This window comes from Festucalex cinctus, chromosome 14 (assembly GCF_051991245.1).
Source record: "Festucalex cinctus isolate MCC-2025b chromosome 14, RoL_Fcin_1.0, whole genome shotgun sequence".
NCBI lineage: Eukaryota > Metazoa > Chordata > Actinopteri > Syngnathiformes > Syngnathidae > Festucalex > Festucalex cinctus.
In genome coordinates, this window is record NC_135424.1 from 5,018,214 (window position 1) to 5,037,240 (window position 19,027).

The 19,027-nt window shown below is 30.2% G+C and overlaps 1 protein-coding gene across 1 annotated transcript in view; it reads right to left on the minus strand.

Annotated features, from left to right (window-relative positions):
* LOC144001384 (VPS10 domain-containing receptor SorCS3-like) overlaps nucleotides 1-19,027 on the minus strand; it is a 78,184-nt gene that overhangs the window by 3,014 nt on the left and 56,143 nt on the right. The window contains exons 23-26 of the mRNA XM_077495645.1: nucleotides 17,087-17,221; nucleotides 16,352-16,451; nucleotides 15,099-15,204; nucleotides 14,815-14,984 (exon numbers count right to left, since the gene is read on the minus strand). Coding sequence (XP_077351771.1) covers nucleotides 14,815-14,984; nucleotides 15,099-15,204; nucleotides 16,352-16,451; nucleotides 17,087-17,221 — 511 coding nt within the window. The remainder of the gene's footprint in view (nucleotides 1-14,814; nucleotides 14,985-15,098; nucleotides 15,205-16,351; nucleotides 16,452-17,086; nucleotides 17,222-19,027) is intronic.

Consider the following 19,027-nt stretch of genomic DNA (forward strand, 5'->3'; position numbering starts at 1 on the left):
CGTTTAAAAAAAACAAAAAAACAAAAACCCTTTACTATACATGGTCGTTTAAAAAAAAAAAAAAATAAAAAAACGCCTTACTATACATGGTCGTTTAAAAAAACAAAAAACAAAAAACCCTTACTATACATTGTGTCCGATAGACCGGTAGGTTCGCCATGCCAGATGAAACAGTAGGATATTTATTTAATGTGGGCTAAGAACGAGAGTGTCAATTTAGAGATCATAACCCTTTTCTTGCCACCCGGGCCTACAATTCATGCACACACTGAAGTAATGCTTAAATGACAGTTTAACATGCTGACACATATTATTGACATACAAGAAAATCATAATGACGAACAAAAGATAGAACACTCGGCTGTTTGTTCTATGAAGATGATGTACCTGTTATTCTTTCATGACTTTAAGTCAAAAGATAACTTTTTATTTTTATTCATTTTGTGCTTTAGTAGCAAGGCTTTGAAACAGCGATATGTGTAAATGAATAACCTAGGTGACATTGTTCTCTCAAGCAGTGAAACTCCAGACGTGATGAAACCATACGAAGATCCACCTGCTGTCTACGTGAGAGGGATGGGGCAGCATGATTGTATTTACATGTTATACATTTTATTTGGCTAACAGCATAATGGCAGTAAAATTGCTATCTTTTCATTCATATATCTGTGTGTTGATTAAACTGACATTAGAGTTGAGATTTACATTGATAACTACAGTGGTGACATTTGAGCATGCAAAGTGAGACATACAGAAAGAACTGCATAGGAGATGTTCTTTGCGGTTGACTAAGCAGGTGCAGCCGCGCTTGCGAATGCGCTCTGTTGAAAATGTGTCAAACAACCGCAGAGGAAAGTTCGAAGAATTTCTAGGGTGTCTACCCGTTGCTTGGTTACCCGGTACAGCCGAGGTTATTAATATGGCTAGTTCCAAGGTTCGGGGGCTCTTCCGCCTCTGCTTTCCGGTGAGGACAGGCTGACAAGGGAAATCCTCCATCCGGCTTACAGGCTCGTATACTGTATTCATTGCTAGAAGGGGTTTTCCAATTACATTGGATTCAGTTAAATTATGTAAGTGATAAGATAAGTAAGGGAAAATCACAGGGGACGCGTGCATAGAGGGAAGAGTTAGTCACCTGCCCAAAATCCCAAAAACCCAATTGTCTTATCCAATTTAGAGCTTGATCACCTCTCATTTTGCTTGCTCAAATTTATGTTTTTTAGATTACCACTTTTGCTTTCTTTATCTTTGATTCTGTCTTATTCATTTTTATTTATTTTTTGACTTTTTACATTTTCTTATGTATTTTCTTTTATTGAATTTATTTTAGATTTGATAGATCTGACTTTGTGATTGTCAAAATCATTCATTGTAACCTGCGCCTGGCAGAGGCAATTGTTGTCTGATTGAACCCTTGATTTTTTCTGTCAAATTAAATTCTGTAAACTTGATTCCTCTATTCTTGTCATTCTTATAAGTTGTTATCAACCTTAGCACTCAACCTCCAAAAGTGAATGAACGACTGAAGCTAATTTAATAACAGGTTGATACTTCATCTTAAGTAAATTGATTGATTAATTTACTCCTTTATCGAATGAAACAAATCCGTACGGTCCTCACCAGGATTGAACTACTAGGTGTGTAAAAAAAAAAAAAAAACGCCTTACTATACATGGTCGTTTAAAAAAAAAAAACGCCTTACTATACATGGTCGTTTAAAAAAAAAAAAAACGCCTTACTATACATGGTCGTTTAAAAAAAATGCCTTACTATACATGGTCGTTTAAAAAAAAATGCCGTACTATGCATGGTCGTTTAAAAAAAAAAAAAAAAAAAAAAAAATGCCTTACTATACATGGTCGTTTAAGAAAAAAAAAAAAAACACCTTACTATACTTGGTCGTTTAAAAAAAAGAAATAGTCATAAGGTCTTAAAAAAAAAAACGCCTTACTATACATGATCGTTTAAAAAAAAAACAAAAAAAAAACGCCTTACTATACATGGTCGTTTAAAAAGAATGCCTTACTATACATGGTCGTTAAAAAAAAAAAAAACGCCTTACTATACATGGTCGTTTAAAAAAAATGCCTTACTATACATGGTCGTTAAAAAAAAAAAAAACGCCTTACTATACATGGTCGTTTAAGAAAAAGCCTTACTATACATGGTCGTTTAAAAAAAAACAAAAAAAAACACCTTACTATACTTGGTCGTTGAAAAAAAAGAAATAGTCATAAGGTCTTAAAAAAAAAAAAACGCCTTACTATACATGATCGTTTAAAAAAAAAAAAATGCCTTACTATACATAGTCGTTTAAAAAAAATGCCTTACTATACATGGTCGTTTAAAAAAAAAAAAAAAAAAAAAAAAAAAAAGAACCTTACTATACATGGTCGTTTAAAAAAATAAAAAATAAATAAAAAAAACGCCCCGTTTAAAAAACTACCTTACTATACATGGTCGTTTAAAAAAAAGGCCTTACTATACATGGCCGTTGATAAAAAAAAAATGCCTTACTATACATGGTCGTTTAAAAAAAATTAAAATAAAAAAAATGCCTTACTATACATGGTCGTTTAAAAAAAAAAAAAAAACGCCTTACTATACTTGGTCGTTTAAAAAAAAGAAATAGTCATAAGGTCTTAAAAAAAAAAACGCCTTACTATACTTGGTCGTTTAAAAAAAAACGCCTTACTATACATGGTCGTTTAAAAAAAAAAAAAATGCCTTACTATACATGGTCGTTTAAAAAAAAATGTCTTACTACACATGGTCATTCAAAAAAAAAAAAAAAACAAAAAAAAAAAACGCCTCGTTTAAAAAAACGACCTTACTATGCATGGTCGTTTAAAAAAAAGGCCTTACTATACATGGCTGTTTAAAAAAAAAAATGCCTTACTATACATGGTCGTTTAAAAAAAAAATGCCTTACTATACATGGTCGTTTAAAAAAAAAAAAAAGCCTTACTATACATGGTCGTTTAAAAAAAATGCCTTACTATACATGGTCGTTTTGTAAAAAAAAATTTAAAAAAAAATGTTTTTTTTTACGTTTAAAAAAAAATGTCTTACTACACATGGTCGTTAAAAAAATAAAAAAATAAATTACAAAAACGCCTCGTTTAAAAAAACTACCTTACTAGACATGGTCGTTTAAAAAAAAGGCCTTACTATACATGGCCGTTTCAAAAAAAAAAAAAAAAAAAAGCCTTACTATACATGGTCGTTTCAAAAAATGCCTTACTATACATGGTCGTTTTAAAAAAAAAAAAAAATGCCTTACTATACATGGTCGTTTAAGAAAAAAAAAAAAAACACCTTACTATACTTGGTCGTTTAAAAAAAAGAAATAGTCATAAGGTCTTAAAAAAAAAACGCCTTACTATACATGATCGTTTAAAAAAAAAACAAAAAAAAAACGCCTTACTATACATGGTCGTTTAAAAAGAATGCCTTACTATACATGGTCGTTAAAAAAAAAAAAAAACGCCTTACTATACATGGTCGTTTAAAAAAAATGCCTTACTATACATGGTCATTAAAAAAAAAAAAAAACGCCTTACTATACATGGTCGTTTAAGAAAAAGCCTTACTATACATGGTCGTTTAAAAAAAAAAAAAAAAAACACCTTACTATACTTGGTCGTTTAAAAAATAGAAATAGTCATAAGGTCTTAAAAAAAAAAACGCCTTACTATACTTGGTCGTTTAAAAAAAAACGCCTTACTATACATGGTCGTTTAAAAAAAAACAAAAAAAAACACCTTACTATACTTGGTCGTTGAAAAAAAAGAAATAGTCATAAGGTCTTAAAAAAAAAAAAACGCCTTACTATACATGATCGTTTAAAAAAAAAAAAATGCCTTACTATACATAGTCGTTTAAAAAAAATGCCTTACTATACATGGTCGTTTAAAAAAAAAAAAAAAAAAAAAAAAAAAGAACCTTACTATACATGGTCGTTTAAAAAAATAAAAAATAAATAAAAAAAACGCCCCGTTTAAAAAACTACCTTACTATACATGGTCGTTTAAAAAAAAGGCCTTACTATACATGGCCGTTGATAAAAAAAAAATGCCTTACTATACATGGTCGTTTAAAAAAAATTAAAATAAAAAAAATGCCTTACTATACATGGTCATTTAAAAAAATGCCTTACTATACATGGTCGTTTAAAAAAAAAAAAAACGCCTTACTATACTTGGTCGTTTAAAAAAAAAAAAAAAAAACACCTTACTATACTTGGTCGTTTAAAAAATAGAAATAGTCATAAGGTCTTAAAAAAAAAAACGCCTTACTATACTTGGTCGTTTAAAAAAAAACGCCTTACTATACATGGTCGTTTAAAAAAAAACAAAAAAAAACACCTTACTATACTTGGTCGTTGAAAAAAAAGAAATAGTCATAAGGTCTTAAAAAAAAAAAAACGCCTTACTATACATGATCGTTTAAAAAAAAAAAAAATGCCTTACTATACATAGTCGTTTAAAAAAAATGCCTTACTATACATGGTCGTTTAAAAAAAAAAAAAAAAAAAAAAAAAAAAGAACCTTACTATACATGGTCGTTTAAAAAAATAAAAAATAAATAAAAAAAACGCCCCGTTTAAAAAACTACCTTACTATACATGGTCGTTTAAAAAAAAGGCCTTACTATACATGGCCGTTGATAAAAAAAAAAATGCCTTACTATACATGGTCGTTTAAAAAAAATTAAAATAAAAAAAATGCCTTACTATACATGGTCATTTAAAAAAATGCCTTACTATACATGGTCGTTTAAAAAAAAAAAAAAACGCCTTACTATACTTGGTCGTTTAAAAAAAAGAAATAGTCATAAGGTCTTAAAAAAAAAAAACGCCTTACTATACTTGGTCGTTTAAAAAAAAACGCCTTATGGTCGTTTAAAAAAAAAAAAATGCCTTACTATACATGGTCGTTTAAAAAAAAATGTCTTACTACACATGGTCATTCAAAAAAAAAAAAATAAATAAAAAATAAAAAACGCCTCGTTTAAAAAAACGACCTTACTATGCATGGTCGTTTAAAAAAAAGGCCTTACTATACATGGCTGTTTAAAAAAAAAAATGCCTTACTATACATGGTCGTTTAAAAAAAAAATGCCTTACTATACATGGTCGTTTAAAAAAAAAAAAAAGCCTTACTATACATGGTCGTTTAAAAAAAATGCCTTACTATACATGGTCGTTTTGTAAAAAAATTTTTTAAAAAAAATGTTTTTTTTTACGTTTAAAAAAAAATGTCTTACTACACATGGTCGTTAAAAAAATAAAAAAATAAATTACAAAAACGCCTCGTTTAAAAAAACTACCTTACTAGACATGGTCGTTTAAAAAAAAGGCCTTACTATACATGGCCGTTTCAAAAAAAAAAAAAAAAAAAGCCTTACTATACATGGTCGTTTCAAAAAATGCCTTACTATACATGGTCGTTTTAAAAAAAAAAAAAAACGCCTTACTATACATGGTCGTTTAAAAAAAATGCCTTACTATACATGGTCGTTTAAAAAAAATGCCGTACTGTGCATGGTCGTTTAAAAAAAAAAAAAAAAAAAAAAAGAAAAAAAACGCCTTACTATACATGGTCGTTTAAAAAAAAAAAAAAAACGCCTTACTATTCATGGTCGTTTTAAAAAAAAAAAAAAAGCCTTACTATACATGGTCGTTTAAAAAGAATGCCTTACTATTCATGGTCGTTTAAAAAAAAAAAAAACGCCTTACTATACATGGTCGTTTAAAAAGAATGCCTTACTATACATGGTCGTTTAAAAAAAAAAAAAAACGCCTTACTATACATGGTCGTTTAAAAAAAATGCCTTACTATACATGGTCGTTTAAGAAAAAGCCTTACTATACATGGTCGTTAAAAAAAAAAATAAAAAATGCTTTACTATACATGGTCGTTGAAAAAAAATGCCTTACTATACATGGTCGTTTAAGAAAAAGCCTTACTATACATGGTCGTTAAAAAAAAAAATAAAAAATGCTTTACTATACATGGTCGTTTTGTAAAAAAAAAATTTAAAAAAAAATGTTTTTTTTTACGTTTAAAAAAAAATGTCTTACTACACATGGTCGTTAAAAAAATAAAAAAATAAATTAAAAAAACGCCTCGTTTAAAAAAACTACCTTACTAGACATGGTCGTTTAAAAAAAAAGCCTTACTATACATGGTCGTTTAAAAAAATGTCTTACTATACATGGTCGTTTAAAAAAAAAAAAAAAAAAAAAAAAAAAAAAACCTTACTATACATGGTCGTTTAAGAAAAAGCCTTACTATACATGGTCGTTTTAAAAAAAAAAAAAAAAAAAAAAAAAAGAAGCCTTACTATACATGGTCGTTTAAAAAAAAAAGCCTTACTATACATGGTCGTTTAAAAAAAATGCCGTACTGTGCATGGTCGTTTAAAAAAAAAAAAAAAAAAAAAAGAAAAAAAACGCCTTACTATACATGGTCGTTTAAAAAAAAAAAAAAAACGCCTTACTATTCATGGTCGTTTAAAAAAAACAAAAAAACGCCTTACTATACATGGTCGTTTAAAAAGAATGCCTTACTATACATGGTCGTTTAAAAAAAAAAAAAACGCCTTACTATACATGGTCGTTTAAAAAAAATGCCTTACTATACATGGTCGTTTAAGAAAAAGCCTTACTATACATGGTCGTTTAAAAAAAAAAAAAAAACACCTTACTATACTTGGTCGTTTAAAAAAAAGAAATAGTCATAAGGTCTTAAAAAAAAAAAAAACGCCTTACTATACATGGTCGTTTAAAAAAAAACAAAAAAAAACACCTTACTATACTTGGTCGTTTACAAAAAAGAAATAGTCATAAGGTCTTAAAAAAAAAAAAAAACGCCTTACTATACATGATCGTTTAAAAAAAAAAAAAAGCCTTACTATACATAGTCGTTTAAAAAAAATGCCTTACTATACATGGTCGTTTTAAAAAAAAAAAAAAAACAAAAAAAAAAAAACCTTACTATACATGGTCGTTTAAAAAAATAAAAAATAAATAAAAAAAACGCCTCGTTTAAAAAACCGACCTTACTTTACATGGTCGGTTACAAAATAGGCCTTACTATACATGGCTGTTTTAAAAAAAAAAAAAAGAAAGAAAAAAAAGCCTTACTATATACATGGTCGTTTAAAAAAAAAAAAACGCCTTACTAAACATGGTCGTTAAAAAAACAACAACAACAAAAAAAAAACGCCTTACTATACATGGTCGTTAAAAAAAAAAAAAAAAAATGCTTTACTATACATGGTCGTTGAAAAAAAATGCCTTACTATACATGGTCGTTTTGTAAAAAAAAAAATTTAAAAAAAATGTTTTTTTTTACGTTTAAAAAAAAATGTCTTACTACACATGGTCGTTAAAAAAATAAAAAAATAAATTAAAAAAACGCCTCGTTTAAAAAAACTACCTTACTAGACATGGTCGTTTAAAAAAAAAGCCTTACTATACATGGTCGTTTAAGAAAAAGCCTTACTATACATGGTCGTTTTTAAAAAAAAAAAAAAAAAAAAAAAAAAGAAGCCTTACTATACATGGTCGTTTAAAAAAAAATGCCTTACTATACATGGTCGTTTAAGAAAAAGCCTTACTATACATGGTCGTTCAAAAAAAAAACAAACAAAAAAAAAAACGCCTCGTTTAAAAAAACGACCTTACTATGCATGGTCGTTTAAAAAAAAAAAAAAGCCTTACTATACATGGTCGTTTAAAAAAAATGTCTTACTACACATGGTCGTTCAAAAAAAATTAATAAAAAAAAACAAAAAACGCCTCGTTTAAAAAAACGACCTTACTATGCATGGTCGTTTAAAAAAAAGGCCTTACTATACATGGCTGTTTTAAAAAAAAAATGCCTTACTATACATGGTCGTTTAAAAGAAAAAATGCCTTACTATACATGGTCGTTTAAAAAAATGCCTTACTATACATGGTCGTTTAAAAAAAAAAAAAAGCCTTACTATACATGGTCGTTTAAAAAAAATGTCTTACTACACATGGTCGTTCAAAAAAAATAAAAAAAATAAAAAAAAACGCCTCGTTTAAAAAAAAAGACCTTACTATACATGGTAGTTTAAAAAAAAAAACAAACAAAAAAAAAAAACGCCTTACTATACATGGTCGTTTAAAAAAAAATAATTCCTTACTATACATGGTTGTTTAAAAAAAAATGTCTTACTACACATGGTCGTTAAAAAAAAATGCCTTACTATACATGGCCGTTAAAAAAAAAATAAATAAAAAAAATAAAAAAAGCCTTACTATACATGGTCATTTGGAAAAAAACGCCTTACTATACATGGTCGTTTAAAAAAAAAAATGCCTTACTATACATGGTCGTTTAAAAAAAAAAAAAGAAAAAAAAAAAAAAAAAAAAAAAAAGCCTTACTATACATGGTCGTTTAGAAAACTGCCTTACTATACATGGTCGTTTAAAAAAAAAAAAAAAAAAAAAAAAAAAAGCCTTACTATACATGGTCATTTAAAAAAAAAGGCCTTACTATACATGGCCGTTTCAAAAAAAAAAAAAAAAAAAAAAAAACCTTACTATACATGGTCGTTTAAAAAAAATGTCTTACTACACATGGTCGTTCAAAATAAATAAATAAAAAAAAAAAAACGCCTCGTTTAAAAAAACGACCTTACTATGCATGGTCGTTTAAAAAAAAAGGCCTTACTATACATGGCTGTTTAAAAAAAAAAATGCCTTACTATACATGGTCGTTTAAAAAAATGCCTTACTATACATGGTCGTTTAAAAAAAAAAAAAAGCCTTACTATACATGGTCGTTTAAAAAAAATTTCTTACTACACATGGTCGTTCAAAAATAAAAAATAAAATTAAAAAAAACGCCTCGTTTAAAAAAAAGACCTTACTATACATGGTCGTTTAAAAAAAAGGCCTTACTATACATGGCTGTTTTAAAAAAGAAAAAAAAGAAAAAAAACGCCTTACTATATATGGTCGTTTAAAAAAAAAAAAAAAATGCTTTACTAAACATGGTCGTTGAAAAAAAATGCCTTACTATGCATGGTCGTTTAAAAAAAAAAAAAAAAAAAAAAAAAGCCTTACTATACATGGTCGTTTGAAAAAAAACGCCTTACTATACATGGCCGTTTAAAAAAAAAACGCCTTACTATACATGGTTGTTCAAAAAAAAAAAAACAATAAAAAAAACGCCTTACTATACATGGTCGTTTAAAAAAAACAAAAACGCCTTACTAAACATGGTCGTTAAAAAAAAAAAAAAAAAAAAAAAAAAAAAAACGCCTTACTATATATGGTCGTTTAAAAAAAAAAAAAATGCTTTACTATACATGGTCGTTGAAAAAAAACGCCTTACTATACATGGTCGTTTAAAAAAAAAAAATTCCTTTCTATACATGGTTGTTTAAAAAAAAATGTCTTACTACACATGGTCGTTAAAAAAAATGCCTTACTATACATAGCCGTTTAAAAAAAAAAAAAAAAAAAAAAAAAAAAAAAAAAGCCTTACTATACATGGTCATTTGGAAAAAAACGCCTTACTATACATGGTCGTTTAAAAAAAAAAATGCCTTACTATACATGGTCGTTTAAAAAAAAAAAAAAAAATGCCTTACTATACATGGTCGTTTAAAAAAATGCCTTACTATACATGGTCGTTTATAAAAAAAAAAAAAAAAAAAAAAAAAAAAAAGCCTTACTATACATGGTCGTTTAAAAAAAACAAACGCCTTACTATACATGGTCGTTTAAAAAAAAAAAGCCTTACTATACATGGTCGCTTAAAAAAAAAAAATGCCTTACTATACATGGTCGTTTAAAAAAAATGCCTTACTATACATGGTTGTTTAAAAAAAAAAAAGAAAAAAAAAAGAAAAAAAACGCCTTACTATACATGGTCGTTTAAAAAAATGCCTTACTATACATGGTCGTTTAAAAAAAACAAACGCCTTACTATACATGGTCGTTTAAAAAAAAATAAAATAAGCCTTACTATACATGGTTGTTTAAAAAAAAAAGTCTTACATGGTTGTTTAAAAAAAAATGTCTTACTATCCATGGCCGTTTCAAAAAAAAAAAAAAAAAAAAAGCCTTACTATACATGGTCGTTTAAAAAAAAGGCCTTACTATACATGGTCGTTTAAAAAAATGCCTTACTATACATGGTCGTTTAAAAAAAAAAAAAAAAAGCCTTACTATACATGGTCGTTAAAAAAAACAAAACAAAAAACGCCTTACTATACATGGTCGTTTAAAAATTTTTTTTTAAAAAAGCCTTACTATACATGGTCATTTAAAAAAAAATACCTTACTATACATGGTCGTTTAAAAAAAAAAAAAAAAAAAAAAAAGCCTTACTATACATGGTCGTTTAAAAAAAAAAAAGCCTTACTATACATGGTTGTTTAAAAAAAAATGTCTTACTACACATGGTCGTTCAAAAAAAATGCCTTACTATACATGGTCGTTTAAAAAAAAAGAGCCTAACTATACATGGTCGCTTAAAAAAAAAAAAAGCCTTACTATACATGGTCGTTTAAAAAAAAAAAATTCCTTACTATACATGGTCGTTAAAAAAAAATGCCTTACTATACATGGCCGTTTAAAAAAAAAAAAAAAAAAAAAAAAAAAAAAGCCTTACTATACATGGTCATTTGGAAAAAAACGCCTTACTATACATGGTCGTTTAAAAAAAAAAAAATGCCTTACTATACATGGTCGTTTAAAAAAAAGCCTAACTATACATGGTCGTTTAAAAAAAAGAAATTGTCATAAGGTCTTAAAAAAAAAAACGCCTTACTATACATGGTCGTTTAAAAAAAAAAAAAAAAAATGCCTTACTATACATGGTCGTTTAAAAAAAAAAAAAAAACGCCTTACTATACATGATCGTTTAAAAAAAAAAAAAAAAAAAAAACGCCTTACTATACATGGTCATTAAAAAAAAAAAAAAAAAAAAAACGCCTTACTATACATGGTTGTTTAAAAGAAAAAAAAAAAAAAACACCTTACTATACATGGTCATTTAAAGAAAAAAAAAACGCCTTACTATACATGGTCATTTAAAAAAAAAAATGCCTTACTATACATGGTCATTTAAAAAAAAAAAAGACACCTTACTATACATGGTCGTTTAAAAAAAACAAAAAAAAACGCCTTACTATACTTGGTCGTTTAAAAAAAAGAAATAGTCATAAGGTCTTAAAAAACAAACGCCTTACTATACATGGTCGTTTAAAAAAAAAAAAACGCCTTACTATACATGGTTGTTTAAAAAAAAACGCCTTACTATACATGGTCGTTTAAAAAAAAAAAGAAAAAAAAAAGAAAAAAAAAAGAAAAAAAACGCCTTACTATACATGGTCGTTTAAAAAAAAAAAAACGCCTTACTATACATGGTCGTTTAAAAAAAAAAAGAAAAGAAAAAGAAAAAAAACGCCTTACTATACATGGTCGTTTAAAAAAATGCCTTACTATACATGGTCGTTTAAAAAAAACAAACGCCTTACTATACATGGTCGTTTAAAAAAAAAATAAATAAGCCTTACTATACATGGTTGTTTAAAAAAAAATTTCTTATATGGTTGTTTAAAAAAAAATGTCTTACTACACATGGTCGTTTAAAAAAAAGGCCTTACTATACATGGCCGTTTAAAAAAAAAAAAAAAAAAAAAAAAAAAGCCTTACTATACATGGCCGTTTATAAAAAAAAATATATATATAAATAAATAAATAAAAAAGCCTTACTATACATGGTCGTTTAAAAAAATGCCTTACTATACATGGTCGTTTAAAAAATAAATAAATAAGCCTTACTATACATGGTTGTTTAAAAAAAAAATGTCTTACTACACATGGTCGTTCAAAAAAAAATGCCTTACTATACATGGCCGTTTCAAAAAAAAAAAAAAAAAAAAAGCCTTACTATACATGGTCGTTTAAAAAAAAAACGCCTTACTATACATGGTCGTTTAAAAAAAAAATACCTTACTATACATGGTCGTTTAAAAAAAAAAAAAAAAAAAAAAAAGCCTTACTATACATGGTCGTTTAAAAAAAAAAAGCCTTACTATACATGGTTGTTTAAAAAAAAATGTCTTACTACACATGGTCGTTAAAAAAAAATGCCTTACTATACATGGCCGTTTAAAAAAAAAAAAAAAAAAAAAATGCCTTACTATACATGGCCGTTTAAAAAAAAAAAAAAAATGTCTTACTACACATGGTCGTTAAAAAAAAATGCCTTACTATACATGGCCGTTTAAAAAAAAACAAAAAAAAAAAAACGCCTTACTATACATGGTCGTTTAAAAAAAAAAAACGCCTTACTACACATGGTCGTTTAAAAAATAAAAAATAAAAAAAATAAACGCCTTACTATACATGGTCGTTTAAAAAAAATGCCTTACTATACATGGTCGTTAAAAAAAAAATAAAATAAAGCCTTACTATACATGGTCGTTTAAAAAAAAAAAAGCCTTACTATACATGGTCGTTTAAAAAAAATGTCTTACTACACATGGTCGTTCAAAAAATAATAATAATAAAAAAAACGCCTCGTTTAAAAAAAACCTTACTATACATGGTCGTTTAAAAAAAAAAAAAGCCTTACTATACATGGTTGTTTAAAAAAAAAAATCCCTTACTATACATGGTCGATTAAAAAAAAAAAAAAAAAAAAAGCCTTACTATACATGGTCGTTTAAAAAAAATAAAATAAAATAAAATAAAAGCGCCTTACTATACATGGTCGTTTGAAAAAAAAAGAGCCTTACTATACATGGTCGTTTAAAAAACAAACAAACAAACAAAAAAGAAAAACGCCTTACTATACATGGTCGTTAAAAAAACAAAAAAAAAACGCCTTACTATACATGATCGTTTAAAAAAAATGCCTTACTACACATGGTCGTTTAAAAAAAACAAAAAAAAACGCCTTAAATAAATATATTTTATACTTTTTTTATATTACAATACTTTTATATAGTTTTCATTGTGTTATGTATTTTTCTGCATATTAATGAACTATTATTATTATTATTGTTTTTATTCGGGTTCATATTTCTGTTTTGTTTTGGTTGTTTTTGGGGGTTTTTATTGTGAAGAAAGCCCACCATCCATCCCTCTCTGCCGGACGACAGCAATAAAGCTTTTAATGCCTTTTAATGTCTAAGCTATTAATGGTCATATAATCCAAAGGGCGACCCTTCAACAGCGAGAGCCGATGATGGATCTGACGCTTCTGGCACACCTGATTGGAAACACTTCCATCTCAAAAGAAGACTCAAAGTGAGACTTGAGGGATTTGATGAAAAAAACAAAAAAAAGGTAAATGACTTTCACCCTGCCAGCCTGGGAAAAAAGAAAAAAAAATCTCGTCAACAACCGTCGCTTGTTCTTGTTTCACACCAGCGACCACTTGGAAAGAAAGAAGCAAAAGAAGAAAATGTGTCAAGAAAAAAAGTCCGCAGCCTTCATGGCATGTGAGAGGAATAAAATGAATGCCTCTGTCAATCAAAAGTCAGCATTATTAGCTGAGATTGTTTGTTTATATATTGGATCTCATTAGAGTTGATTTTTTGTTTTTATTTATTTTTTTATATAATTTGGGTTTTTTTTCCTCCTGTATGAACTGTAGAACAAACTTTTTCATTTAAGGGCCACATACAGAAAATCAGAAGGACGCAAGGGCCACATAATGTTCTGAAAAGAAAATGTGCTTTGTCCTAAAAATTGCACAAATAATTTATTTATGCTTTTGCCTATTTAGAAAAATGCTACAGTATATAAAGCAATTTATTTGTAATATGACAGTAGGATTATTATAGTTCTGGAATTTTTCATTATAGTTTTTATTTCATTTTGAGTTTTTTTTTAAATTTAGTTTTAATTCGTTTTCAGGGTGGTTCTGTTAACTTTTTATTAGTTTTATTTCTTTAATAAATGCTTAGTTTTACTTTAGTTAGTTTCAGTATTAGTTTTAGTTTTTTTTTAATGTGTATTATTACTTGTGCACAATATTTAAAAAACACCTTGGGCTCGACGTCATTATTTTGGTTTATATCAAAATAAATCCACACAAAAAAATCACATTTAAAATCATCCCCAAAGTCTCATGCATTAAATTAATTACCAAAGACTAAAACGAAGGACATTTTTGCTCTAATTATAGTTAGTTTTATAGTTAACTAAAATAACCTCTATTAGCACCTGTGTTTTTCGACACCCTTCTTACTTTGACCATCTCCAAATATTTTTGTTTTTATTTTATTTGAACTGAGTCAAATGCCATTTTTAGCATATGTCGCGGGCCACAAAAAAAAATGGACGGCGGGCCGCAAATGGCCCCCGGGCCGTGGTTTGGACACCACTGCTGTAGAATGTAGTGATTTTGTATTTTATGTACTGTAAAAGTGGGGTGTGTAGACTTTTTATGTTGTTAGCATAGGCAGTGCATATCAGAACTGAATGAAATTTTCTATGGTTAATTTTCCTTTATGCTAAACAGGTCATGAATATTTAGGTTGAAACGTTACCCCAAAAAATCCGGGGCGCCTTTAAAAAGTTGGAACTTGAGCGTGAGCAGGTGTGCCTTTCATGTCGTGGACAGTGAGTGAGCATGCTTGAAATAAAAGACATTCATAAGTCTCTTGCAGTGACAGCGACGCTTGAAATCCCATATTAACGTGTCACAAATGTTCCCGCGCTCCATTTCACGCTGTCAAGTTCGTGTCCAAGCTGTCGTCTGTCAAGTCACGGCCATCAAAAAACAAAAACGAGAAAATAGGCGTACCCCGTTTCCTGGCGTCCAGCTCCTTTTCCTTGAAGTCCTTCTCCGAGGGAAAGTCGGCCAGGTTGACCTTGGACATGTTGGACATGTTGTCCTTCTGACTGACCGTGCTGATCACTTCGGGTTCCTTCTCGCGACTGTCCTCCGTCTCCACGTGGATCCAAGGGATTTTCCTTTTTTTTTTTTTTTTTTTTTGGACGGGCACAGAACAGGACGACCGTGAGAGGATTTGGCGAGAAGGGAGAAGAGGATGAGGGATCCAAATTTGGGTGGTGGGTGTGGCTCACCTTTTGAACTTGTAGATGAAGAATGCCGCTAAGCCAACAAAAACCACCGAGATCAGCACCAACATGGCCGACCCGCTGTGGAGAGCGCTCGAATCCACCAGAGGCGCTGAAAAATAGAAAGATGGGAGTTTTTTTTTTTTTTTTTTGACAGGCAGAAAATTATCAGAAATGTCCCTGATCAATAATAAGATGAAGTCAGGGCTTATTCATTTCTAAATTTTCTTTTTTTTATTATTATTAATTTTTTTTAGTATTTCATATGTAAAGAGGTGGGGGGGAATCAACATTTAAAATGAACTACCTGAAGGGGGAAGGAAAAAGGCAGTCCGCAAGTTAACATAGGAAATCTCACTTGTCTAGTCTGCCGCGTGTTTATGCCAGAAACTAGCTAGGCCATTAAAAATTATATTATATTAAATTATATGGTTTATAGTCACAAAAATGTCAATAGCTGCGTGTTTATTTTGTCCCTTGAAACGTTCCACGTTTTGTGTGTTTTGACATGTTTTGTTGCCCGTCTTGGCAGAACTGGCAGTGCCTGGATTATCGTTACCATTTGTTAAGAATGGTCACAAAAACGTCCTCTTTCCTCCGTGTTTTGATATCTCCTGCAGCCCGTTGAGGCAGCAAACTACGTCTTAAGTTCATTTTTCTCTCCGCTGGTTTGCTGTAAAGCAGTGAAATCGATTATTCCGCCATTGTTTCAAGATGCAGCAAAAACTTCGCGACCCAAGCGTTAGCTTGATCGTGTTCTAAACTAACGACAGAACAATCCAAAAATGGATCCATCAATTTATCACAACCGTCGCTCCGAGCAAGACACGATTTGACCTCCTCGGGGTACAACAGGAACATCAAGGATGTCCCTGAGCTCCGTCATGTACACAATGTCCATTTTGCACTGTCATGGCTTTTTACTAAATGCTGAGGTGCAATATTCAAAGTTTGTCCCGCCGCTCTTTCAAAAAGGAAGGACTTGGAAGCGTGACCTTTTGAGGATCATCTTAAAAGGCGACGCAGGACACAAATGAAGACAGATCCATCGGCGGATGAAAAGGGTAAAAGCCACGTAGGACCCGGTTGACGCGCTTTTCGCCATATGCTAACGACGGCGCGACCCCGGCGCTCTTGAACGTCAATCACGTCATCGATCGAGGACTTTAAGATACGTGCGCAGCGATGTACAGTTTCACACGAGACGCGGCTGAAAGTCAAGCGTGCGGAAAGGTCCAATCAGAAAGCGACGTACGTACCCAGAGTTTGCTGAGTGATGTAGACGCTGATGCGAGTGCCAACCTTCAGCTCAAAGTGGACCAGGCCTTGGTTGAGGAGGGAGACGAAAACGTCGGATATCTGTCGAGAATTGGTCAAAATAAAATAAAAAAAGATATGAAGTGAAATTTTTATCACAGGTGTTGCATTCCAGTCACACCTGCAATCGGTGCAAATCGGATTTATCGTTTCACTCATCCCACAAAGTTTTACACTAAACGCATTTATATTTACATTTAAAAGGCCGGTTTTACACATTCTAAATGTATTTCAAGCAAGGTTATTATAATGAAAACTGATGAAATAAACTAAATAAAATACAATTTTTGTCAAGGAAATAAAATAGTAAACAACTAGCGTTTTTTTTTTTTTTTAATGATGAATTAACTCATTCACTGCCATTGACGGAAAAACACGTCATCTTTGCTGGACTAGCAGTGAATGTGTTAAAAGACATTTAACGCTTATAAAACTAACTAAAGCCAACTATAATTAAAACAAAAATTTGTTTTCATGAACTTTCGGGGTTGATTAAAATCTATTTTGATATTACTGTGGAAGAACGAAGGTCGAAGATTCATTTGGGAATTTTAGTTTGCAGTCTTTATTACACTTTTTTTTTTTTTATCTTGCACTCAACAAACACATATATACTGTAAAATATGCAAATTAGTGTTGGTTTGATTGAGTGCCACAATAGTGACTGGCCTTCCTACCATCTGCAGTTCCTCCCGCGTTTGCCTCTTGTGCTCATTGGGCGTGATGACGTCGGGCAGGATGAAGAGCTCCGCCGTGGTTGGAAGTCCGGGATACAAAGACACCAGCAGCTGGCTGGCCGGAACGCCCGAAACCTGACAACAAAACATGAACCAGGATGGAAGACAGACTTTTATATCACTTTCTCCACTTTGTTTCAAACCCTAAACATCAGAACTGTGAGACGGACGTGCTAACCACTTGTCCAGAGTCACACAAAGTGAAATGTCTTCCTCTTTTCCTTGCGATTTGATGTTCTTCTGCAGCCCATTGGACAGAAATCTAGTTTAGCCTCCAGCGGACAATTACTGTTGTCACACTGGTCTGTTTTTGCTGCCCTCAGTCTCTTCTTTTTTGTCTGCTTACTGAATAATACATATTGTGGTTCAATATAGTCACAAACATTTCACTCGTCCTCTCGTAGCTCCTTCCCGGCATTTTCATATTTCCTTGCTTCCCACAGGAGACCCTCGTTTTCTGCTAGCATGTCTTCTACAATTCTGCATTCTTCTTTAATTAGCTTCATTCGTCACGACTTTAAACACATTTTTTGACAGTAATATGTGACCTCACTAGTCTAAACATGACATTCAGATTAAATGACCATGTAAAGTAAGGCGATATTTTAAAAATTAAAAACGACCATGTATAGTAAGGCGTTTTTTTTTGTTTGTTTGTTTTTTTAATTAAAAACGACCATGTATAGTAAGGCGTTTTTTTTTGTTTGTTTGTTTTTTTAATTAAAAACGACCATGTATAGTAAGGCGTTTTTTTTTGTTTTTGTTTTTTTTAAATTAAAAATGACCATGTAAAGTAAGGCGATTTAAAAAAAATTAAAAACGACCATGTATAGTAAGGCGCTTTTTTTGTTGTTGTTGTTGTTTTTTTAATTTAAATCACCATGTAAAGTAAGCGATTTAATATTTTTATTTTTTTTTTAATTAAAAACGACCATGTATAGTAAGGCGTTTTTTTGTTTTTGTTTTTGTTTGTTTGTTTTTTAATTAAAAATTACCATGTTTAGTAAAGCGTTCTTTGGTTTGTTTAATATTACATTTATGGACTATGAGTTATGAAGCATAATCCAGCCGTTTTAATCTATTTCAAGGGGCGGACATTTTGCCACTTGCTGTCGACCGAAGATGACATCACAGTAGCTCAGGCTCTGGCTCCGCCCAATCACAGCTCACCTGTTTTCTGAAGCTGAGCTGTGATTGGTTGTTACCTGAGCAACTGTGATGTCATTTTCACTAGACAGCAAGTGGCAAAATGGCCGCCTGCTGATATTGATAGAAAATGCTGGATTTTGCTGCTTAACACATATTCCACTAATGCAATATTAAGTAGAATACCATATTTAGACTCATGGGGCTACATAGAACATATTATCGTCATTTTTTTTTTTTTTTTTTTTTTTAAGTTGACTTCCCCTTTTAACTCATTAATTCCCAGCACATTTTCTGTTTTACTGGATTTGGAATGATTTTGCAAGGACCACGGAATATTGTGCCCTATTGCTATAAAAACATGGAACCTACCAAATGAAAGGTTAGAGTCTATTCTTGCATCAGGAAAAAATAGTATATTTCTATCTGTTTGCATTTTGCATCAATTAGCATTAGAATATAGCTAAGTTTCATCATTTTTTTTTACAAATCTCTTTAAAACAGTGGGGAAAAGAGCTTGTTGCAACATGGCCCTAGTTGATCTCTTATACGCTGCTATTTGTTGGCCATTTTTGTAATAACTACCATTGCTTCAAGTGTTCTTTTCAGTTCAGAGGCTGCACCAAAGCCTCCTGTATGCTCTAACATAAAAAAAAAAAAAAAAAAAGTATAAATATGTCTTTGGGACACTGACAGTATTTAAAATAGGACATATTTATGCGTTTTTGGGAGCAA